We start from the raw sequence: 24923 nt of genomic DNA, 5'->3' as shown, positions 1-24923 counted from the left end.
CGTTAAGCTGTCTTGTCTCTTTTCTGATTCTGATTACATATAACCTGCTGTAGAAACATGTATTGATGAAATTGATATGAAACAAATGCCATAAATATTGCTGTGACACTGATGTCACATCGGGACATTAACCCTAAACATTCACAGGAAACCCGGAGTGACATATCTGCACGGTTACAAATATGATTATGATCTGCTCAGTTAATTTAGCTGATTCAATTATATTTAGTTAACATATTCTTTATTATTCAATTCAAAGTATGTTCAAACAAATGTAAACCAAAAAATCATCCTCATTAATGAAGTTATAAATAAGAGTTACTTTACCATTAAAGCCCAATGTGACAATATGTCACATCTCAGATATGTGACACTAGGGGGGGGGGTTACTTATCAGAAATGTGTTCTAGGTGGTCTATTCAGTCTAAATGACGTTCCCCTTCATTTCCCCAAAAGTAGAAATGGGTCCGGGTTCTTATGGGTTAAACGTGTAGGCTTAAAGCATAATAGAACTACTGTATTATATGTATTCAACGTGTGCCCCGCTGGACGTACGTTTCTGTGGTTGACCGCTGTGACATATCAGTAGAGCCACGGAAGATAGTTTGTGTGTTTCATTCCCATGCACCAGGGCTATTTTCATGTATGTAATTGTTTTCCTGCACAGCGTAGAGTCTTGTTGTGATGAGAGGGATTCAGGTATTTCATAAAAAAACGTGCTCCCTGGAGAATAGCTACAGCATTGATATCACAATTTAATCGGAGCTGATCACAACTTGTCATGAGGACCCAGTCATCTCGATGAGCGTTTGGGCTGTGAGTAAACGACTTGTGTTTTACTTGTAGGCTGTCTGAAGGTATGGACGCTATCAGAGCTACTATACATCACATTAAGAACGATGTACAAATGAAAGTCGGACCCAAATATATAATTTAAATGATTTATTCAAGTTTGCAATATTTTGAACAGGCATCCACACAGTCACCTACTTTGTAATGTTCGATACCTCCCTGTAAGCGTCACGATATCCACTTCTCACCCACAACCTCACATACGAGTACTGAATGTGCATCGAAGTGATCTTAGGAAGGCAGATATAGCAAAAGATGAACGTAAACGACAAACGAGGCGATCGACATGGTAAGTCAACAGTAGGCTTGTTTGAGACAAGCAAGACCTGCGCAGTTGCGATCAACGTCTTGCTCGTGCGTTGCATGATGGTTAGTCATTTTGTCCGACTTGCTCTGGAGGCCCGCCCACATGAGACTTTGAAATCTCGCGGGACAAAGACGCCCGCAGCCTTGAGAGCGAGGCGAGTTGGCGCAGTTGCTCTCCACGAGCTGCGGAAGCGAAATGCTTGATGGGAAACGGCTCGCTGGTATCTCGAGCTGAGCGCTCATTGGTGGTTTTTACCCCGTGCTGCTGATGAAGCTCTCCCATTGGCTGGCAACAGTTTGTTGTTGTTTTGTGTCAGTTTTACGTCGCCACATCCATTCCCATTTTTCATCATTGTTCCACAATGTTTATCATCATGAAATGAATATCTATATATTTTATACTATACTGCTTACCGTTTTCATACTTTATATATCTTAGCATATTCATACACACTGTTCATACTGCTCTCAGGCTGATATCTGTGTATTAATACACACTGTTCATACTGCTCTCAGGCTGATATCTAGTGTATTAATACACACTGTTCATACTGCTCTCAGGCTGATATCTAGTGTATTCATACACACTGTTCATACTGCTCACAGGCTGATATCTAGTGTATTAATACACACTGTTCATACTGCTCTCAGGCTGATATCTAGTGTATTAATACACACTGTTCATACTGCTCTCAGGCTGATATCTAGTGTATTAATACACACTGTTCATACTGCTCTCAGGCTGATATCTAGTGTATTAATACACACTGTTCATACTGCTCTCAGGCTGATATCTAGTGTATTAATACACACTGTTCATACTGCTGTCAGGCTGATATCTAGTGTATTAATACACACTGTTCATACTGCTGTCAGGCTGATATCTAGTGTATTAATACACACTGTTCATACTGCTCTCAGGGTGATATCTAGTGTATTAATACACACTGTTCATACTGCTCTCAGGCTGATATCTGTGTATTAATACACACTGTTCATACTGCTCTCAGGCTGATATCTAGTGTATTAATACACACTGTTCATACTGCTCTCAGGCTGATATCTAGTGTATTCATACACACTGTTCATACTGCTCACAGGCTGATATCTAGTGTATTAATACACACTGTTCATACTGCTCTCAGGCTGATATCTAGTGTATTAATACACACTGTTCATACTGCTCTCAGGCTGATATCTAGTGTATTAATACACACTGTTCATACTGCTGTCAGGCTGATATCTAGTGTATTAATACACACTGTTCATACTGCTGTCAGGCTGATATCTAGTGTATTAATACACACTGTTCATACTGCTCTCAGGGTGATATCTAGTGTATTAATACACACTGTTCATACTGCTCTCAGGCTGATATCTAGTGTATTAATACACACTGTTCATACTGCTCTCAGGCTGATATCTAGTGTATTAATACACACTGTTCATACTGCTCTCAGGCTGATATCTAGTGTATTAATACACACTGTTCATACTGCTCTCAGGCTGATATCTAGTGTATTAATACACACTGTTCATACTGCTCTCAGGCTGATATCTAGTGTATTAATACACACTGTTCATACTGCTCACAGGCTGATATCTAGTGTATTCATACACACTGTTCATACTGCTCTCAGGCTGATATCTAGTGTATTAATACACACTGTTCATACTGCTCTCAGGCTGATATCTAGTGTATTAATACACACTGTTCATACTGCTCTCAGGCTGATATCTAGTGTATTAATACACACTGTTCATACTGCTCACAGGCTGATATCTAGTGTATTAATACACACTGTTCATACTGCTCTCAGGCTGATATCTAGTGTATTAATACACACTGCTCATACTGCTCTCAGGCTGATATCTAGTGTATTAATACACACTGTTCATACTGCTCTCAGGCTGATATCTAGTGTATTCATACACACTGTTCATACTGCTCTCAGGCTGATATCTAGTGTATTAATACACACTGTTCATACTGCTCTCAGGCTGATATCTGTGTATTAATACACACTGTTCATACTGCTCTCAGGCTGATATCTAGTGTATTCATACCCACTGTTCATACTGCTCTCAGGCTGATATCTAGTGTATTTATACACACTGTTCATACTGCTCTCATGCTGATATCTAGTGTATTAATACACACTGTTCATACTGCTCACAGGCTGATATCTAGTGTATTAATACACACTGTTCATATTGCTCACAGGCTGATATCTAGTGTATTAATACACACTGTTCATACTGCTCTCAGGCTGATATCTAGTGTATTTATACACACTGTTCATACTGCTCTCATGCTGATATCTAGTGTATTAATACACACTGTTCATACTGCTCACAGGCTGATATCTAGTGTATTAATACACACTGTTCATACTGCTCTCAGGCTGATATCTAGTGTATTAATACACACTGTTCATACTGCTCTCAGGCTGATATCTAGTGTATTAATACACACTGTTCATACTGCTCTCAGGCTGATATCTAGTGTATTAATACACACTGTTCATACTGCTCTCAGGCTGATATCTAGTGTATTCATACACACTGTTCATACTGCTCTCAGGCTGATATCTAGTGTATTAATACACACTGTTCATACTGCTCTCAGGCTGATATCTAGTGTATTAATACACACTGTTCATACTGCTCACAGGCTGATATCTAGTGTATTTATACACACTGTTCATACTGCTCACAGGCTGATATCTAGTGTATTCATACACACTGTTCATACTGCTCACAGGCTGATATCTAGTGTATTAATACACACTGTTCATACTGCTCACAGGCTGATATCTAGTGTATTAATACACACTGTTCATACTGCTCACAGGCTGATATCTAGTGTATTAATACACACTGTTCATACTGCTCTCAGGCTGATATCTAGTGTATTAATACACACTGTTCATACTGCTCTCAGGCTGATATCTAGTGTATTAATACACACTGTTCATACTGCTCTCAGGCTGATATCTAGTGTATTAATACACACTGTTCATACTGCTCTCAGGCTGATATCTAGTGTATTAATACACACTGTTCATACTGCTCTCAGGCTGATATCTAGTGTATTCATACACACTGTTCATACTGCTCACAGGCTGATATCCATTACATTACATTACATTACATTACATTACATTGCATTTAGCTGACGCTTTTATCCAAAGCGACTTACAATAAGTACATTCGACCAGGAAGACACAACCTTGAGGAAAACAGAATCATATAAGAACATCAGGTTTCAAAGAGCCAATCGTTTCAAGTGCTCCTCAACTGGCTATAGATAAGCCAGTCCTTTATTAGTATATAAGTGCTCTGTTAGCAGTTCTTTGTTAGTCATTCTATCGCTCGAAGTGGAGTCGAAAGAGATGAGTTTTCAGTCTGCGCCGGAAGGTGTGTAAGCTTTCTGCGGTCCTGATTTCAATGGGGAGCTCATTCCACCATTTTGGAGCCAGGATAGCAAACCCACGTGTTTTTGCTGATGGGAACTTGGGTCCCCCTCGCAGCGAGGGTGCAGCGAGTCGTTTGGTTGATGCAGAGCGTAGTGCACGTGCTGGGGTGTACGGTTTAACCATGTCCTGGATGTAGGAAGGGCCAGATCCATTCGCAGCATGGTACACAAGCACCAGTGTCTTGAAGTGAATTCTAGCAGTTACCGGAAGCCAGTGGAGGGAGCGGAGGAGCGGCGTGGTGTGGGAACATTCAGGAAGGTTGAAGACCAGACGAGCCGCTGCATTCTGGATGAGCTGCAGAGGTCGGATGGCTCATGCAGGCAGACCAGCCAGGAGGGAGTTGCAGTAGTCTAGGCGTGAGGTGACGAGAGCCTGGACCAGAACCTGCGTCGATTTCTGGGTCAGCTGGGGACGCGTCCTCCTGATGCTGTAGAGCGTGTATCTGCAGCAGCGGGTTGTAGCAGCGATGTTTGCAGTAAACGACAGGTTGTTATCTAGGATCACACCCAGATTCCTTTCAGTCTGAGTCGGGGAAACAACAGAGGGGCCGATGTTGATAGTCAGGTCAAGAGTGGGACAATCTTTTCCCGGAAGGAAAAGCACTTAGTGTATTAATACCCACTGTTCATACTGCTCTCAGGCTGATATCTAGTGTATTAATACACACTGTTCATACTGCTCTCAGGCTGATATCTAGTGTATTAATACACACTGTTCATACTGCTCTCAGGCTGATATCTAGTGTATTCATACCCCACTGTTTATTCATCATTCAATTCATGCTATATGTTGTTCTGTAGATTGTGTACATTACTTTCCACTTCGCTGCTTGTTGCACCTGGTTAGAAGCTAAACTGCATGTCGTTGTCTCAGTACCTGTAATATGTGCAATAACAATAAAGTTTCTCTTTAAGTTAAACCAAATCATTAAAATAAAATCTATTGTAATGTAATGATTTGGTTTAATCCATCTTCTCCCGCTTATCCGTGGTCGGGTCGCGGGGGTAGCAGTTCCAGCAGAGAGCCCCAAACTTTCTTTTCCCTGGCCACATCAACCAGCTCTGACTGGGGGTCCCAAGGCGCTCCCAGGCCAGCGAAGAGATATAATCCCTCCACCTGGTCCTAGGTCTGCCCCTTGGTCTCTTCCCAGCTGGACGTGCCTGGAACACCTCCCTAGGGAGGCGCCCAGGTGGCATCCTAACTAGGTGCCCGAACCACCTCAACTGGCTTCTTTCGACGCGAAGGAGGAGCGGCTCAACTCCGAGTCCCTCCCGGATGACCGAACTTCTCACCTTATCTCTAAGGGAGACACCAGCCACCCGGCGGAGGAAACCCATCTCGGCCGCTTGTATCCGCGATCTCGTTCTTTCGGTCATGACCCGTCCTTCATGACCATAGGTGAGGGTAGGAACGAAAATGGCCCGGTAGACAGAGAGCTTTGCCTTCCGGCTCAGCTCCCTTTTCGTCACAACGGTGCGGTAAAGCGACTGCAGTACCGCTCCCGCTGCTCCGATTCTCCGGCCCATCTCACGCTCCATTGTTCCCTCACTCGAGAACAAGACCCCGAGATACTTGAACTCCTTCACTTGGGGTAAGGACTCATTCCCTACTTGGAGTGGACAGTCCATCGGTTTCCTGCTGAGAACCATGGCCTCAGATTTGGAGGTGCCGATCCTCATCCCAGCCGCTTCACACTCGGTGGTGAACCGATCCAGTGAGTGCTGAAGGTCGCAGACCGATGAAGCTATCAGAACCACATCATCTGCAGAAAGCAGTGGTGCAATCCTTACTCCACCGAACTGCAGACCCCCCCCCCCCACGACTACGCCTCGAAATCCGATCCATGTATATTACAAACAGGATTGGTGACAAAGCGCAGCCCTGGCGGAGGCCGACCCTCACCGGAAATGGGTCCGACTTACTGCCGAGGACCCGGACACAGCTCTCGCTTTGGGAGTACAGAGATTGGATGGCCCTGAGTAGAGACCCCCTCACCCCATACTCCCGCAGCACCTCCCACAGTAACTCCCTGGGAACCCGGTCATACGCCTTCTCCAAGTCTACAAAACACATGTAGACCGGATAAGCGTACTCCCAGGCCCCCTCCAGGATCCTTGCGAGAGTAAAAAGCTGATCCGTCGTTCCACGGCCAGGACGGAATCCGCATTGTTCCTCCTCAATCTGAGGTTCCACAATCGGCCTGACCCTCCTCTCGAGTACCTTGGAGTAAACTTTCCCGGGGAGGCTGAGTAGTGTGATGCCTCTGTAATTGGCACACACCCTCTGATCCCCCTTTTTGAAAAGGGGGACCACCACCCCGGTCTGCCACTCCTTCGGTACTGTTTCCGACTTCCACGCAACGTTGATGAGACGTGTCAACCATGACAGTCCCTCAACACCCAGAGCCTTCAGCATCTCCGGGCGGATCTCATCCACCCCCGGAGCTTTGCCACTGTGGAGTTGTTTAACGACCTCAGTGACCTCCCACCGGAAGATTGGTGTTGATCCCCCGTCATACTCCAGCTCTGCCTCTAACATAGAGGGCGGAGTTGTCGGGTTCAGGAGTTCCTCAAAGTGTTCCTTCCAACGCCCCAACACTCCATCAGTTGAGGTCAACAACGTCCCATCCTTACTGTACACAGCTTGGATGGTTCCCTGCTTCCCCCTCCTGAGGTGTCGGACAGTTTTCCAGAACAACTTTGGTGCCGCCCGAAAGTCCTTCTCCATGTCTTCTCCGAACTTCTCCCACACCCGCTGCTTTGCCTCGGCCACAGATGAGGCTGCTGCCCTTCGGGCCTGTCGGTACCTTGCAACTGCCTCGGGAGTCCCCCGGGATAACAAATCCCTGAAGGCCTCCTTCTTCAGTCGGACGGCTTCCCTGACCACCGGTGTCCACCAGGAGGTTCGAGGGTTACCGCCCCTTGAGGCACCTAGGACCTTGAGACCACAGCTCCCCGCCGCGGCTTCGGCAATAGAGGCTTTGAACACCGACCACTCTGGTTCAATGTCCCCAACCTCCACAGGAATGCCCGAAAAGCTCCGCCGGAGGTGTGAGTTGAAGGCCTCCTGAACTTGGGCCTCCTCCAGACGTTCCCAGTTCACCCGAACTACACGTTTGGGCTTACCAGGTCTATCCAGAGGCTTCCCCCGCCACTCGACCCAACTCACCACCAGATGGTGATCAGTTGACAACTCCGCCCCTCTCTTTACCCGAGTGTCCAAAACATACGGCCTCAGGTCCGATGATACGATAACGAAATCGATCATGGACCTTCTGCCTAGGGTACTCTGGTACCACGTACACTTATGAGCATCCTTATGTTCGAACATGGTGTTTGTTATGGCCAATCCATGACTAGCACAGAAGTCCAGTAACAAACCACCACTCCGGTTCAGATCAGGGGGGCCGTTCCTCCCAACCACGCCCCTCCAAGTGTCTCCATCATTGCCCACATGTGCGTTGAAGTCTCCCAGCAAGACTAAGGAGTCCCCTTCAGGAGCCCCATACAGGACTCTTTCCAGGGTCTCCAAGAAGGCCGTATACTCTGAACTGCTGTTGGGTGCATAAGCACACACAACAGTCAGAGTTTTCCCCCCCATAACCCGCAGGCGTAGGGAGGCGACCCTCTCGTCCACTGGGGTAAACTCCAACAACGAAGCACCCAACCGGGGACTTGTGAGTATCCCCACACCCGCCCGGCGCCTCACACCTTGAGCAACTCCGGAGAAGAATAGAGTCCAACCCCTATCCAGAAGTAAGGTTCCAGAGCCGACGCTGTGCGTAGAGGTGAGCCCAACCAGATCCAACTGGTACCGCTCCACCTCCCGCACAAGCTCCGGCTCCTTCCCCCCCAGAGAGGTGACGTTCCACGTCCCCAAAGCCAGCTTCTGCCGCCCGGGTCTGGTCCGTCGAGACCCTCCGCTTTCACTGCCACCCTTCTGGCAGCGCACCGGACCCCATCGCTGTTTCCCGTAGGTGGTGGGCCCGCGGGACGGAGAAGCGGAGGTGTTGCCCACGTTGCCTTTTCGGGCTGGGCCCGGCCGGGCTCCGTGGCAAGCCCGGCCACCAGACGCTCGCCGACGAGTCCTCCTTCTGGGCCTGGCTCCAGAAGGGGACCCCGGGCTTCCTCCAGGCCGGGTATCCTCACTTCCTGTGTCGTCTTTCATGAGGTCTTTTGAACCAATCTTAGTCTGGCCCCTTGCCTGAGACCAATTTGCCATGGGAGACCCTACCAGGAACACAAGGTTCCAGACAACACAGCCCCCAGGTTCATCAGGGCACACAAACCTCTCTACCACGGTAAGGTGCTGGTTCTTCAGAGAGGATGGATGGATGGATTTGGTTTAACCTTATTTATTGAATACATCATTTAAAATGGCAAGATTAAATCAAATTACATTCTCCATACAATACATGTGGGATTTCTATTGCATCCACTTCATCTGCAACGAAAAACGCCAACGCAATTTCCGCCATTGCAAACCCAGCCAGTCAAGCCGAGTCCGAGTCCGAGCTGTCCGATTTAAGACGAGCTTATTGACACCTCCCCCGGCTGCGATCGGCTACTCTCGTCTACTTTCGAGGCGAGCCGCAATGTGTCTCAAACAAGCCTAGAGGGTCCTCAATGTACACGCCCCGGATTCCTATGACGAAAATAATAGAATGTCGCCAGTTGTCATGACTCAAGTTATACTGCAACATCGGCACCTCGGCGCAGCAGCGCTGTGAAAGTCCACGGCCCACCTATGCCAGAGCCAGCGGCCCACCGAAGGCAGCAGCCCACCGAAGGCAGCAGCCCACCAATGGCAGCGGCCCACCGGGAAAAATCCCGAATCTCCCGATGGCCAATCCGACCAATCCGAGCCTGCTCACACACACATAACTGAAACCAAAATAATTTACAGATTATGTAAAAATCGCTCTCACACTCACAAACACAACAGCGTTACAGTCGGGAAGAAAGGCAATGTGGAGTGGCACCTCATCACTTCGTAAGGAGTTTAACTGTGACACTTTTCGAAATCCCGTTTGTGTCCCCCCATTTTACAAATATGTTTATTATGATCTTTTAACGCAAGCCATCATCGCCACGGAGGAGCACACAGCCTCTGTGAGCGAGAGAGCACCCCTTTATCTATTTAATATAGTTGTACAAAATAAAGTAAGAAATCATTCCAATGTGTACTATAGGACAGTAAACTGTTTAAAAGGGGAGTGGTTAGTAAAAAATGCATAAATAAAAAGAAAGAATGCTAACTAGGTAACATAAGATAAGAATAAACAAGTTTAAATGATTTGTTATTGGTTGTGATCATATTCTAAAGATGTTTGGATTATTGAAACGTATACAGCTCCCTTTGTGTTGAGAGCTGTGTCCATACCTTCATTTTGTGCTCAAAGTGCACCAGATTGATGCATTTCACTTTAACATTCAAAACAAAATCATACATTTTCTTTTAGTAAACACTGAAAACGGGTCCCACACATATCATAATGTTAAAATGTGCTAAATATATGCAAAAAAAAAAGAAAAAAAAAAAAGAGTAAAAGTAGCTCACAACTTGTTTTATTTTTTTAAAGTAGCTCTCATCCTAAAAAAGGTTGGAGACCCCTGTTATAGAACGATACATTTAACAATTTTAAGCTTGGCCTACCATTTTATTGGAGCGATGAGGAACAGGTGGGGCTTGAAAAGGCCCACCTGTTCAAAGTGGGGAATGACAGGAAAAGTTTGAGAACCACTGGTCTAAGGGGAAATCATAGCCGCTTTTATTTTGAAGTCCTCTGCACCGGAAGTGATGGTCCCGCTCTTTCTAACTGGGAACCAGATCGCGTCTCGTCGGTTCTCTCTCTACATCCATGGTTCTCTCTCGGTGTTCCTGAGGAAGTGTGTGTGAGCAGCTGATCCATTGTCTGTGTGTCTGGATGAACCTCTGACTTTGTGCTCTTTCTTCTGAAGCCTTTAGCTCGGACTCTAGAAGCTAGCTTAGCATGCTAGCTGGTAACACGCTAGCAACACAGAGTGAGAGAGACGGGAAGTGGTGATTTAGTAAACATGAGTGTTGTGCTGCTCTCGTTAGTGAAGCAGCGACTCACTGCGGCTGCTGAAGACATCTTTGTTCTGTTTGAAATAACGATAGCAGAGTACGAGGAGGAACTGTCTCGTTCAAAACAGGAGAACGAGAGACACCGGAAACTACTGGACGCTGTTTTACAGCCTCAGCTTCAGATCCACAGAGCAGGTCTGTTCCCTCTTTACTAACTCTTTATACTCTCTATTATCACTTTAGACACCGCGGTGAAGTTAGTTTAGATTTAACTTTAGACTTTTTATTAACACTCTCTTTATTTTTCTTCTTCTTCGGTTGGCAACCAACAAATGGGTGCATTACCGCCACCTACTGGACAGGAGTGTGAAGCAGTAGATTGGCAGGAAAAAAGAATCCTAAATTCTTTCTATAATTCCAGTTGTTTTTAAGAATGTATTTAATTTTGCCGATTTGAAATCACTGGCTGGGCTGGATTTCCCCCCGCATGCCGTTTATAAGCGCACTACTTCTATTGTGGTAGGAGTTAAAACTACAAGCCTTACCTCCCCAAATCCTGGTACCTCTGGTGAAAGTTACACAAACTCACCTCTAGCTTCTTTAGTTAGGGAGGATACACAACACACAATACCATGGGGTATCTTTCTTTGGTATTGGTGCAGCAGTCATTCCGAGGCACTGCGTGTGAAACCATCTTCTACAAGTTTCACACTGAATCTACATGGGGACAAATACAACAAAGATGAAGAAAATGTCAAGTGTAGGACACTTGTAAGAATGATACATATTTTGTTGTATAAAGACTTGTTGTTATTAAGGTTTATCTGTACAGTGTTTCCCACAGATCTGAAATACACTTGGGGGGGAAGTTGAGGTGCCGTGCAACAACATTAACCTTTCTGGTGGTCGCTTGTTAGCAGACCCTTCACGCGATGGCAGAGCGAACAGGTACAGGCAGGGCCCATAATGATAGCCCTATAGTTTAAATCTACTACCCACACATGGAAATGGATTACTATTTAAAAAAATAAATGTATTTATAAATGTATTTAGGAACCTATCCATGTGATTTTTAGTGGGGGTCGACCTCAAGTCCTCTAGGGGGTCCAGGGGCATGCCCCCCCGGTAAGATTTTATTTTTTATTTTGGAGTTAAATGCATCAATCTGGTGCATTTTGAGGGGAAAATAAAGAGACTAGATCTATGGAAACACCTATATTAAACAGAACTGTATACATTTCAATAATCATAACATCATGGCCATAACCAATAACATACCATCCGTCAACAACAACAATAACATCCCATTTCCAATATGAAAAAAACACTGAAACTTGTTATTTATTTTTCGTTCATTTATAGTTGTGAGTGTGTCTGTGCTCCTGAATCAGCCTCTCCTGTCTCCCTCCTCTCCCCCTCTCCTCACCCCCTCTCCCTCCTCTCCCCCCCTCTCCCCCCTCTCCCTCCTCTCCCTCCTCTCCCCCCTGCTCCTCTTTGAGGCAGCAGCAAAGACTAGTTTTCTCTCAACAAGTTTTAAAAGTGTATCTTACCTTTTTTCACCCAGTTAACTTTTTATTTATTTATTCATGCATATTTTACTAATCACATTACATTTCATTTAGCTGACGCTTTTATCCAAAGCGACTTATAATGACTGATTCCAGGGTCATTCTCCCTGGAGTAACTAAGGGCTAGGTGCCTTACTCAAGGGCGCACTAGTGGTGGTGTTGCTGGCGGGATTTGAACTCACAGCCTTCCGATCTTCAGCCCACCTCACTATCCATTAGACCAATCACTACCCTCTCAAATGGAAATATGTGTTTACATAACTGGTGACCACACCGTTTGAGACCCACTGAGAACTTAGACTAAGTTAACTTTCTAAACACTCAGACAGTCCTTTACCTCACCTGAGCTGAGCTTATCCCGAGCTTGAATGACACACAGAGACCAATCAAGGGCTTTGATTTATGATCTGTATGAAGTGAGGATGCATTGGATGATGGCTGTGTAGAACTGGATTAGGAGATGTTTCCTCACTCTGTATTTCTTGAGCTGCCGCAGAAAGAATAGCCTTTTTTGTAGATGTGGTCTGTGTTGGTCTTCCATTTGAGGTTATTGCTTATGTGAGTGCCGAGACATGCGAGTGATTCTGTGGTGGAAATGAGTTTGCCGGAGATAGATAGAGGTGACTTGGGCTTTCGCCTGAAGTCGATGATTATTTCTTGGGTTTTTGCTGGTTTAAGTAGGAGGTTGTTTTCTGAGCACCAGGTGACTGCTTAATAATAATAACTGATATTTCTATAGCGCCTTTCAAGGGACCCAAGGTCGCTTTACAGGAATAGGGCAAGCACAAACAAAACAAAACAAAACAAAGGTCAGACAGACAAAACAACAGATCGATTTAAGGGCCGAACGCCTTGATGAACAGATGGGACTTGAGGGCCCTTTTGAAGGCGTCCAGTGTGGGGATGTTGCGAATCTCCGCAGGGAGAGCGTTCCAGAGGGTGGGGGCTGCTACACTGAAGGCTCTGTCCCCGAAGGTTCTCAGTTTGGTGCGGGGGGTGGTAAGCAGGCCAGAGTCTGAAGACCGCAGGTTCCGGGGTGGGGCATGTGGACGGAGGATGTCCGATAGGTACTGGGGGGCAAGGGCATGGAGGGACTTGTAGGTCAGGAGGAGGACTTTATAAGTTATGCGGAACTTGACCGGCAGCCAGTGGAGGTGGATGAGGGTGGGAGTGATGTGCTGCCAGGGCTTTGTGTGCGTGAGGACCCGAGCTGCACAGTTTTGGACATACTGGAGCCTGTCCGGGGTTTTGTTGGGAACCCCGAACAGGACACCATTGCAGTAGTCCAAGCGGGTGGTGACAAATGCATGCACCAGGGTCTCGGCAACCGACTCCGAGAGTGACGGTCGGATTCTGGCAATGTTCCGCAGGTGGTCGAAAGCCGATTTGGTCACAGACTTGACGTGGGAATGGTAGGAAAGGGTGGTGTCGAGGATCACACCCAGGTTGCGGGCTTCAGGAGATGGGGAGATGGAGCAGCCGTCGACCTCAAGGACGAAGTCACCAACCTTCTGGAGCAGGGCCTTGGGTTCCACGACCATGAGCTCTGTTTTACCGCTGTTCAGCTTCAGATAGTTTGAGGACATCCATGTCTTGATGTCATGCAGGCAGTTGATGAGAGGCTGGGTGGGAGCTTGATGGATCTGAGTGAGGTATTGTGTTTCATTATTATTTGAGATGAGTCCTGTTATTGTTGTGTCATCTGCGTATTTATATATGTTGACTGTGGGGTGCTGGGATGTGAGTTGGTTTGTGTAGAGTGAGAATAACCAGGGGGAGAGGACGCAGCCTTGTGGAGCTCCGACACTGAGGTGCAGAGGGAGAGATGTGGAGTTATTTATTTTGACCCGTTGTCTGTTCCAGAGGAAGCTGTGGACCCAGTGACAGATGCAGGGGTCAGTGTTCATGTCCATTAGTTTATTGAAGAGTTTTTCCCGGTTGATGGTTTTGAAAGCGGAGCTGAAGTCCAGGAACAAGATGGGGGCGTAGATGTTGGGGGATTCCAGGTGTTGTTGGTGATGGATTGCCAGGTTGACAGCGTCGTCCACGGATCTGTTGGCTCTGTAAGCAAATTGATATGGATCCATGAGGGGGAGGTGCTGGTTTTTAGGTGCCTGAGAATGATGCGCTCAAATGATTTCATTGCCACAGATGTGAGGGCTATGGGTCTGTAGTCATTGAGGCAGGATATTTGATTATTTTATTTGTATTTATTTATAGAAGGACCATGCATACAAAAACATTAATCTCAGCAAAGAGAAGAGATGCAATATGCCAGATTATAGCTAATGGCTCATTTCCATCTGTGGTCCTCAGGCAGGTTCATAACAATCAATAAACAAACGATAACATTGCATGATCTCTATCAGTCAAACCATTTTAAAACCTGATTTTAAGTTCAGCTCAATAAATTAATACATAGTACACTTGAAATACACTTACATGATCTCGGTCACAATAATTACATAATTACAAAGCCTGATTTAAATTCAGGTTACGAAATAACACTTAATACACTTCAAATACACTTAAATAAAATATCTACGATATAGTATGACAATACAGTTCAAATAAAAAAAATAAAAACTCAGATTACAGTGTAATTCATGTTGGCATGACTGGTTGCTTAATATCATTTTTTTTGCACCATAGGAAAACGAGTTAAAATCAGTACAGGTTTTAAGTTCAACTGGAAGAGTGTTCCAGGGCTTGATGGCTGTAAACGAACATGCTGACGGTCCAAAGGCAGTGCGCCTCAGAGGGAGGTTAGATCTGCATTGAAGAACTGCTAACAGAGCACTTATATACTAATAAAGGGCTGGCTTATCTAAAGCCAGTTGAGCAGCACTTGAAACGATTGGCTCTTTGAAACCTGATGTTCTTATATGATTCTGTTTTCTTCAAGGTTGTGTCTTTCTGGTCGAATGTACTTATTGTAAGTCGCTTTGGATAAAAGCGTCAGCTAAATGCAATGTAATGTCATGATGCAGATCTGGAGTTTCTGCAACTCTGCTCATGGCGAAACTGAAAAAAGCCCCTCAACGGTGGTGTTGTAGAATTAGAATTGGGTACAGGGATGATAGTGGATTCCTCAAACTTAAACCAAACCTTATTCAAAAGGTTAGCAGCAACAATAATGTATCAGATTTTCTTCAGAAAACCACAGTTAACTAATAGATTCACATTATTAAAATCACTTCAACTGTTAAACAAGCAATTAAAACTTAAAAGTAATAGTAAAATAATAAATACCCATTTTAAATGGGTATATGTAAAGACTTAAAGGTGGTAAGTTTGAGAAACCGGCTCGAGATACACTTTTTGTTATATTCCATGGAATGCTCTGAACATCCCGATAGCAATGAATATCTGAAGTGCTTTGACAAAAAATACATAAAAAGTCATCTGTTGAAGCCGTGGCGCTGTAAATAACACGACCAATCATCTGAGCCGGCTAAAGTAGCTGGACGGCCTGCCTGCCTGTCAGCCTTCCATCTGTGCACAAACTGACCTCGTGCCCTCATTGGTCATGTGCGCGTTCGTGTGTTGGAGGAGGGGCTCTGTGAGGAAGTGGCAGATTTCTTCCGGCTGTGTATTTTCAGATTCTAGCCACTCGAGCTGGTTTCTCAAACTTACCTACCCCACCTTTAAGAGCATTGAAATAATTGAAAGAGGTTAGATCAGATGAAAGAAAGTTGCACAATTTGGGGTCAGATGACTCAAATCTGTAGTGGAGCAGTAAATGAGAAATGATTGAATGAGTACTTATTATGGACTACATGTTATATTGTTTCCCTATGATATAGATGAAGAACATGAAGACATTAAAACTAAAAGAAGCATCTTTAAATCAATCCTGAGGCAAAGATGCATTTACAAAATGGGGCTGCATGAGATACACGTTTTAGTCTTAACTCTGTCCCAGTATATGAGTAATGTATTGCAATACTTTTTAATAGCAATGTATATTTAGTTGTAAGCATTTGAATAAATGTAATCATACATCTTCAAAGTAATAGTTGATGAACGTGAAATGTACAAACCCTGAGCAAAACATACATACTGTAAAAGCAGCTCCAGTATGACTCCACGAGGAGCTCACCACAAGCCTCCAGTGCACATTTCTTATATTCACAAATCCAATGGCTCCATCATATGGATCACATGTGACCCGAAAACATGTGTAGACACAAGTGTTATTCTCTATAATATACAGGTGCTAAACAATCATTTCATTCACACTGTATTCATTCTTTATTTTTCTCAACAGGAACAAGATTTTTTTAACATTATATTCTGAATGTATTTGTTCAAAACAACACAAAAGGCTCCAAAAACTACATACATTATTGTAGTAATGCTGGAAGGCGCCTGGAGACACAGCTCAGTCTCCTTTCTCAAGCTCAACACTAAAGGGATGAATAATCACTTTCACTCACCTTTTGCAGCTCTCGCCTGGCCCTATGCTCTCGGGTGCCGTGTAGGATCACACCCGCGGTGTAGTGATCCAGGAGGTATAGACGGCCAGCATTATCCTTCAGGTTGAGGAGGCCTCTAATGTAACATTCTGTTATTCTGTCTTCAGCATGTCTTACAACAGCCACAACGACTTCAGTTGGTTTGTCCAAAGGGCATCAACCTAAAATGACATTTTTTTTTACGTTTTCTATGAAAGATTGCCTCATGCTAAAACGTTTTTAATTCTTTCTTAACATTGTTTTTATAGCTCGAAGAATTGATTACTGGTCAGATTGATTTGTATCTGTTCAAAGCATACATTTTACCATAGCAAAACAATAGCTCTGTTGCAGGCTTGGACCCTTTACTTGTGGGGTCATTGCTGCTGTTCTCCACATCTGCTCTGAATGTCTTCGCCAGTGTTCAGAGTTCACTTTGCTCTGTTTGGAACTGGAAGACTGGAGTGGTGTAATATGTGGAGCTGGCAGTGCAGGCTTTGCTCCATCTCTCTTTGCCCAACCTCCCTTAGATTGACTGATGTCTTTTGGTAGCATTGGTTTGAGGAGTAACTGCTCAGATAAGTGATCCGTGCCATTATGTGTTCTCTGTGCCTCCCCTGGAGAGAGCCATACATCTTTCTGGTGAATGTCGCTGGCCTCAGTCATCTCTGCTTTTTTACAATAGAATGTTTGACTACTCCAAACCATCTCTCCACATGGCAGTTTGTGTCCCTTGTTTTACTTTGGCCAAATGTGTCTTCCTCTGTGTCAGTTGCATATCTTTTCAAATTCCCCAACAGCAGCCCACTCCAAAGGGGGAAATCCCTAGATAGTTTTCAAAAAGGACATCAACAATGCCAGGGCACAAGTATGGATTTTCATCCTGTGGGGTTTCGACCTGCTGTTTTTCAAGCTCTCCCTGTACCTCCTCCATGACCTTCCTAAACTCATATGTGAAGGGAGATCAGCCAACAACTGTGTGGGCATTTCTTCTTTCTTCATCATCTTCCTCCTGAGTTAAGGGGCTGTCTCCTAAGTTGTTAAGAAGTTGTTATTTGAGTTACTGTTGCCTTTCTATCATCTGACATTTTTCAGAAAAAAAGTTAGATTTTGAGGAAATTATTCAGAATGTTGTGGTTTAAAAAAGAAGTCAAAATTCAGAGGTTATTTGAAAAGAACAGCATTTAGAGATTTTCAACAAAAAAAAATCACCATTTCACAAAAAGTAAGAATTTTGGAAGAAAAGGTCAGGATTTTGAGGAAAAGTCAGAATGTGGAGATTTGGCTTAAGCAGGGGGACACGTCTGGCACTGCAGGATTTGAGTCCCTGGCGGCGTAGTGTGTTACTGATGGTAGCCTTTGTTACTTTGGTCCCAGCTCTCTGCAGGTCATGGACTAGGTCCCCCCGTGTGGTTCTGGGATCTCTGCTCACCGGTCTTGTGATCATTTTGACCCCACGGGGTGAGATCTTGCGTGGAGCCCCAGATCGAGGGAGATTATCAGTGTGTCTTCCATTTTCTAATAATTGCTCCCACAGTTGATTTCTTCACACCAAGCTGCTTACCTATTGCAGATTCAGTCTTCCCAGCCTGGTGCAGGTCTACCATTTAGTTTCTGGTGTCCTTTGACAGCTCTTTGGACTTGGCCATAGTGGAGTTTGGAGTGTGACTGTTTGAGGTTTTGGACAGTAGGGATCGACCGATATGGCTTTTTCAAGGCCGATACCGATTATTAGTAATCAAGGAGACCGATAACCGATATTTGGAACCGATATACATTTGCAGTAAAATCAGAAAATCTTGGTGTCAAAATGTAGAATAACACAAACTCCAACACAACTCAACACAACTTCTTTGAAATGCATTTAAGCATAGCCTATATTATGTTTAATGAACTCTTAAACATCTTACAACTGGTTTCCTCTCTGTGCCCTTTTCTTTAGTGCAGCCATCTGCTATGAGTTAGAGAGAAGTGGGGCTGACATGCTTAACTAACAATAATGCTTAATTTATTATATCTGTCTATCTGGCATAACATCCCAATAAGCTGCTAGCAACTGCAAAAACACTAATGCCAGCTAATGTTTTGCAAACTATTAAAAGTGAGGCTATTACAGTAGACCTAACGTTAGTCCAGTAGCCTCACTTCTAATATTTTGCTAAACATTTGCTAAATACATGTTGGATAGCTAATGAGCTTCACATATCAACCTGAAAAACTGCGAGGCTCCACTCGCAGACCCCCCCCCTCCGCACCACAGTTACTCCGCTGCGAGACGCTGCACGCACCCCCAACTCTGACTGACTTCCCGCGTCCCTGGGAAGCTGATAGAACTGGATCAATAGATCGTGGTGTTTTTGCAACTTCAGCTGAGGGGATTGGGATGTTTATTGAACTTCGGCTTTCAACTGATTTACCTTCGAAACACATGTATGGCTCTGCCGCTCAGCGCTGCTGCTTGCTTCAGTCTGTGTCCGCGTTCTTTCGCACCTGCCTGTAATCTGAGAAGGTCCCGCCTCTCTGGCTGGCTCCCGCCCGGAAAATCTTCAGTGTTGATTGACACTTCAGTAATAGCCTATCGGATAGCGCTTTGGGCGGGACATTGCTCGTGTACAGAGAGTGGTGACTGCAGCCAGAGAAACGGCCGCATCGGAGCCAAAGTGTTATCGGCAATTTAAAAAAAAAAAGAGGCCGATACCGATAATCGGTCAAATGCGGAATATCGGCCCCGATAATCGGCCAGGCCGATAATCGGTCGATCCCTAGTGGACAGGTGTCTTTTATACTGATAACTAGTTCAAACAGGTGCCATTAATACAGTTAACGAGTGGAGGACAGAGGAGGCTCTTAAAGAAGAAGTTACAGGTCTGTGAGAGCCAGACATCTTGTTTGTTTGTAGGTGACCAAATACTTATTTTACCGAGGAATTTACCAATTAATTCATTAAAAATCCTACAATGTGATTTCCTGGATTCTTTGCCCCCATTCTGTCTCTCATAGTTGAAGTGTACATGGATGAAAATTACAGGCCTCATCTTTTTAAGTGAGAGAACTTGCACAATGGGTGGCTGACTAAATACTTTTTTGCCCCACTGTATAATAAAAATAGCCTACAGTAGAGACCAGAGGTGTGGACTCGAGTCACATGACTTGGACTCGAGTCACCAATTTGATGACTTGAGACTCGACTTGACAACATCACAAAACACTTGCGACTCGACTTGGACTTGAACACCAATGACTCGGACTTGACTTGGACGTGAGCCTTCTGACTTGAGGTGACTTGATAATTTAATTCAGAGGACTCCAACATGCCGATCACGAGCTGCCGTTAGAAGAGAAGACTCCCGTCGGGGAGAGCAGAATCTTCCACTCTACAAACCGTTTCCCTCTAATAAAACTCGAGAGGTTAGAGAGGGAAAAGGTCTTGGATAAAAGTTATTCTTGATAAGAGAAGCCTAGAAGGCCAGAGAGAAAAAGTGAGTTTTAAGTTTTGATTTAAGAACCCCTAATGTCTGGGCCAACCTCACATGGAGGGGCAAAGTATTCCAGAGCCTGGGGCCAGCTGCTGCGAATGCACTACCAGCAGCATCTGATCAGCCGACCTTAAGGCTCTGCCTGGGGTGTAGCGATGGAGGAGTTCGGCTATATAGGCCGGAGCCAGCCCATTTAGGGCTTTGAAAACAAATAAAAGGATTTTAAAATCTATTCTGAACCGAACTGGAAGCCAGTGCAATGAAACCAGAATTGGGGTGATGGTCACGCTTTTTGTGGCCAGTGAGAAGACGTGCAGCTGCGTTCTGCACTAGCTGCAGGCATCTAATTGAGGCCTGGTCCATACTAGGGATGGGAATTTGAAAGCAAGTGTATATTCGAATATTCGACCCCCAAAAAAACGGTTAACCGGTTAACCGAAATGTACATATCCTATAAAAGAGAGAGAGAGACGGGTGAGCAGAGCAAAACAAACCTTTAGACCTAACACATTTAGCTATGGCACTGTCGTATATATATATATTAGGGGTGTAACGGTACACGTACCGAAATTATTGTGTACCGAACGAATATAACGTTAAACGTAAAAAATTGAGAACGTGAACAACTTCTTGGAAGTAATCTCAGGTGCTGCGTCGCAGCATTCAGTGTAATTTGCTCCCATTGTGTTCAACACGTCATAGAGCGACCAAGTCATTTCATTGGACGAGAGGCATACTATGAGAGCTGGTCAGAGGGATGCGTTCAAATGTAGTCAGTAATTTGAGGAACTGTCGAAATGGCGAACGCAGATAAAGTTGAGCTCAAAAATCCTCCAGCATCATTGAAGTCTCCGGTTTGGGAACTTTTTGGTTTCGCAGTTACGTACAAGGATGACGGACAAAGACAGGTGGACCGAACCAAAGCTGTTTGTCGGCATTGTTCAACTAACATTGGTTACGCGGCTGGCAATACATCAAACTTGCACACTCATTTGAAAAGGCATCACCCGAACGTGAATATCACCGGTACCAAAAGAAAAAAGACTGAAGTGCAAACCCAACTCCCGCTAGCATTTGAGCCTCCACCACTCGCAGAGAGTTCAGACCGAGCCAAAGCTATTACAAACGCCAAATATCCTTATGTTGCCATGTTAGCAAAGCGCTACCTGGCTGTATCTGCTACCTCTGTCCCTAGAGAGGGTGTTCTCCACAGCAGGAGACATTGTTAGTGCCAGCAGATCTGCCCTTTCAGCAAGCAATGTGGACAAGTTCATCTTTCTTTAAACAACATGAAAATACAATGACAAGCAAGTCCTAATGTCTAACTGGCTGCTTAGGTACTAGTACAGTACAGTTCAAATACAGATTATTTCAGTTCATCGAAATGCTGCACCTTAATGTTTATTTTTATTATATTTTGTATTTATTTGAGTGAATACATTATTCACAGTTTAATAATAATTAAAAAAAAATATGTTGTGTTTTGTGATAATTTTTTCTGCTGTACCGAAAACGTACCGAACTGTGACCTATAAACCGAGGTACCGAACCGAAATGTTTGTGAACCGTTACACCCCTAATATATATACATTAAATTATTCAATTTGATAATATGTAGTCAACTTACGCATCCCTCCCAAAAACTAAATAAATAAATTATAAAAATATTCATAACTCATACACATGAATAATTATTCGAATACCTGAATAATTTCGATTAATCGTTCCCATCCCTAGTCCATACCCACATACAGAGCGTTGCAGTAATCCAGTCTCGAGGTAACAAAGGCGTTAATAACCCTTTCTAGGTCTTTAAAATAATAAAGAAAGTGACCCGAATAGTACTCCAACAAAGGAATATTCGGATATTCGGGTACAGCCCTAAAAAATAAGTCAATCTTCTGAGGTCATCTGAAAAGGCCAGCATTTAGACATTTTCTGAAGAATTCATCATTTTAGAAAAATTCAAAATTTGCAGAAAAAAGCAAGAATTTTGAGAAAAAAGATTCTATGTATTGTCAAGAGGAAGATGAGTTGATTGATTCTTGACACAACGAACTGCATATTTATATCTAGCATGTGTAAGCTTTTTGAGATCCAGGATCTGCGCCACGGTTTTGGTCCGGTCTCCTCCGGCGTCATACCCTACCGGGCGCGTTTCAGAAGCATTTCAGAAGCTTATGGCGGATTTGGGCATATTTCCTGGACAGGCTACTTTGTACAGACAAAGTTAATAATAATTGTAATATCCCTGTTATAAACGACATGAATCAAAGATGTATTCAAAAATGCATTCATCATAATTATTCTATATATATATAATTTACACACTGCCTGTAAACCGGAGGAGAACGCTGGCATTTCTCCTCCTACTTGAAAGACTACGGAGGGATAGGGTCTGCAAAATTTGTTTATTTGGGAGGATGGGCCGGATGCTCTGACCGGTCCACTTCCTGCCCGGCGCCTCTGCAACGCCTTGCGTCGAAAAATAGACTCCAATCCTATTTTGAGCGGAGCCCAGCGCCGAGACGCTTCTGAGCGTAAATAATTAATGGCTAAGGGCTTCAAAGTTAATGAAGTGTTAATCGTGGTTAGATTTTAAATTCTAATACTCTACAGTTTCTCTGAATATCACCTGTTGTCCTGAAACTCTCCAGGGAGTCTGGGAGAAAAAGGTGTAATTGACAGACTATTGATCCAACAGAAATACACAGTGGGCGGGACATAGAAAAACCATAGGCAAGCATGTAAAATAAGGCGTGGATAATTCTGATACTCTACAGTTTCTCTGAATATGTGTTTCCTGTTTCCTGCAGATGTCCAGCAGCTGGTGGTGGTTAAAGAAGAGGTTCCCCTTGAGCAGCAGGAGTGGAGCTCCAGTCTGGACCAGGAGGACCCAGAGCCCCCCCCACACATTAAAGAGGAGCAGGAGGAACTCTGGAGCAGTCAGGAGGGAGAGCAGCTTCAAGGGCTGGAGGAGGCAGATATCAACAAGTCCACATTCACTCGTGTCCCTGTGAAGAGTGAAGATGATGAAGAGAAACCTCAGTCCTCTCAGCTTCATCAAAGACAAACTGAACACCTGGGAACAGAAGCTGATGGAGAGGACTGTGGAGGACCAGAACCAGCCAGGAACTCAGATCCAGAGAGATATTTACAACCTGAGACTGAGGACAACCCTGGAGACTCTTCTGAACCTGACGCTGAAGACCGTGGAGATTGGAAGGAGACCAGAGAACCAGGTTCAAACTCTCAGAGAAATAAACAAGACCCTGTCAGTGATTCAAGACGTAGTGCAGGAGATAAAACATTTGGCTGCTCAGTGTGTAAGAAATCTTTTGCACAGAGTGAATCTTTCAAGAGACACATGAGATTCCACACAGGAGAGAAACCATTCAGCTGCTCAGTCTGTGAGAAATCTTTTACACAGAGAGGAGATTTAAAGAGACACATGAGAATCCACACAGGAGAGAAACCATTCAGCTGTTCAGTCTGTAAGAAATCTTTTTCACAGAGTGGAACTTTCAAGAGACACATGAGATTCCACACAGGAAATAAACCATTCAGCTGCTCAGTCTGTGAGAAATCTTTTACACAGAGAGGAGATTTAAAGAGACACATGAGAATCCACACAGGAGATAAACCATTCAGCTGCAGTGTTTGTGAGAAATCTTTTACACAGAGTGCAGATTTAAAGACACACATGAGAATCCACACAGGAGAGAAACCATTCAGCTGCATTGTTTGTGACAAAAGATTCACACAGAGTCATCAGGTCAAAATACATAAGTGTGTTGTTCGTCAGTCCTCACAGCTTCATCAAACTCAAAGTGAGGAGAACAGAGAGGCAGAGCCTCCGGCCAGCAGCTCAGCTGAACACATGGAAACAGAAGCTGATGGAGAGGACTGTGGAGGACCAGAACCAGCCAGGAAATCACATCCAGAGAGACATTTACAACCAGAGACTAAGGACAACCCTGGAGACTCTTCTGAACCTGACATTTTCCAAGTCAAATCTGAAACAAAATAAGAGGACAATTAATTAGTCCTTCGACAATTCACATGAGAAATCTGTCTGGCTGTATAAACTCTGTTTGACAATGTTCATACATGACTTCATATAAACTCCATCTTTATCAACAGAAGTTTTGACTATGTTTAATGTTGTTGTCATACTACTTTTCTGATGTGTACTATAACCACTGACTGATTAATCTGCAGGAGTTTCTCTAATAATCTGTTTGGATAATGAAATGTTGTGACTTTAAACTTCCATTGGGATGTTGTTGATAGTTCCTGTTGAGTCATCAGTCTGTTCTGGTCTAAAAGAAGAACCAATGACTTATTGATATAGAGAATAATTACGATGTTTTCAGTTTGATTCTGTTCTGTTTATATCATCAAACTAAAAGAAAAATTCCTTTGAAACAGACTCACATTCCTGCATATTGTTTGTGTTTTGCAGCAGATTACATTCAGCTCATTTAGAGTTCAGAGTTCAGATGGAGTTTTAGGATTATTCCTGCTTTTTGAAACTGTAGTACGGGCTCATGTGTTTCATTGTTGGTGTTCTGTTAAATGCAAATTGAAGTCCTTTCACCTCCGTTGAATCAGGTTGGAAGCAGAAATAAAGTACTTGTTCATATCGAACGCTGAATTGTAACTCGTGTTCTTGCTTTTTATACCCGTCTTAATCTATATTAGCCTTTTTAAATGTCATTCTTTCTGCTCTTTAAT

General features: G+C 44.1%; 2 protein-coding genes across 3 annotated transcripts in view; both read left to right on the top strand.

Annotated features, from left to right (window-relative positions):
* LOC117441582 (zinc finger protein 271-like) overlaps positions 1-24923 on the top strand; it is a 450813-nt gene that overhangs the window by 355782 nt on the left and 70108 nt on the right. The gene's annotated exons all lie outside the window — the stretch shown is intronic.
* LOC117441564 (zinc finger protein OZF-like) lies at positions 1063-24836 on the top strand. 2 transcript variants are annotated; one of them, XM_071202254.1, is made up of 2 exons: positions 1063-1141; positions 23003-24836. In XM_071202254.1, exons 1-2 carry the CDS (start codon positions 1108-1110, stop codon positions 24214-24216), a joined length of 1248 nt encoding a protein of 415 aa, XP_071058355.1. In that variant the 5' UTR covers positions 1063-1107; the 3' UTR covers positions 24217-24836. The 2 variants fall into 2 exon arrangements, with proteins under 2 accessions (XP_071058355.1, XP_033933519.2); XM_034077628.2 differs by lacking the exon at positions 1063-1141 and adding an exon at positions 10376-10880.

Source organism: Pseudochaenichthys georgianus, unplaced genomic scaffold, assembly GCF_902827115.2.
Source record: "Pseudochaenichthys georgianus unplaced genomic scaffold, fPseGeo1.2 scaffold_180_arrow_ctg1, whole genome shotgun sequence".
Classification (NCBI taxonomy): domain Eukaryota; kingdom Metazoa; phylum Chordata; class Actinopteri; order Perciformes; family Channichthyidae; genus Pseudochaenichthys; species Pseudochaenichthys georgianus.
The sequence above is the reverse complement of the archived record's forward strand: the minus strand, read 5'-3'. Positions and strand labels throughout refer to the sequence as shown.

What these genes read in the sequence shown, in the direction of transcription:
- LOC117441564 (XM_034077628.2), top strand. Translation starts at nt 10,694, where the DNA reads ATGAGTGTTGTGCTGCTCTCGTTAGTGAAGCAGCGACTCACTGCGGCT. An exon ending in GCTTCAGATCCACAGAGCAG is followed by an intron (nt 10,881 to 23,002) that starts GTCTGTTCCCTC and finishes TGTTTCCTGCAG; the next exon opens with ATGTCCAGCAGCTGGTGGTG.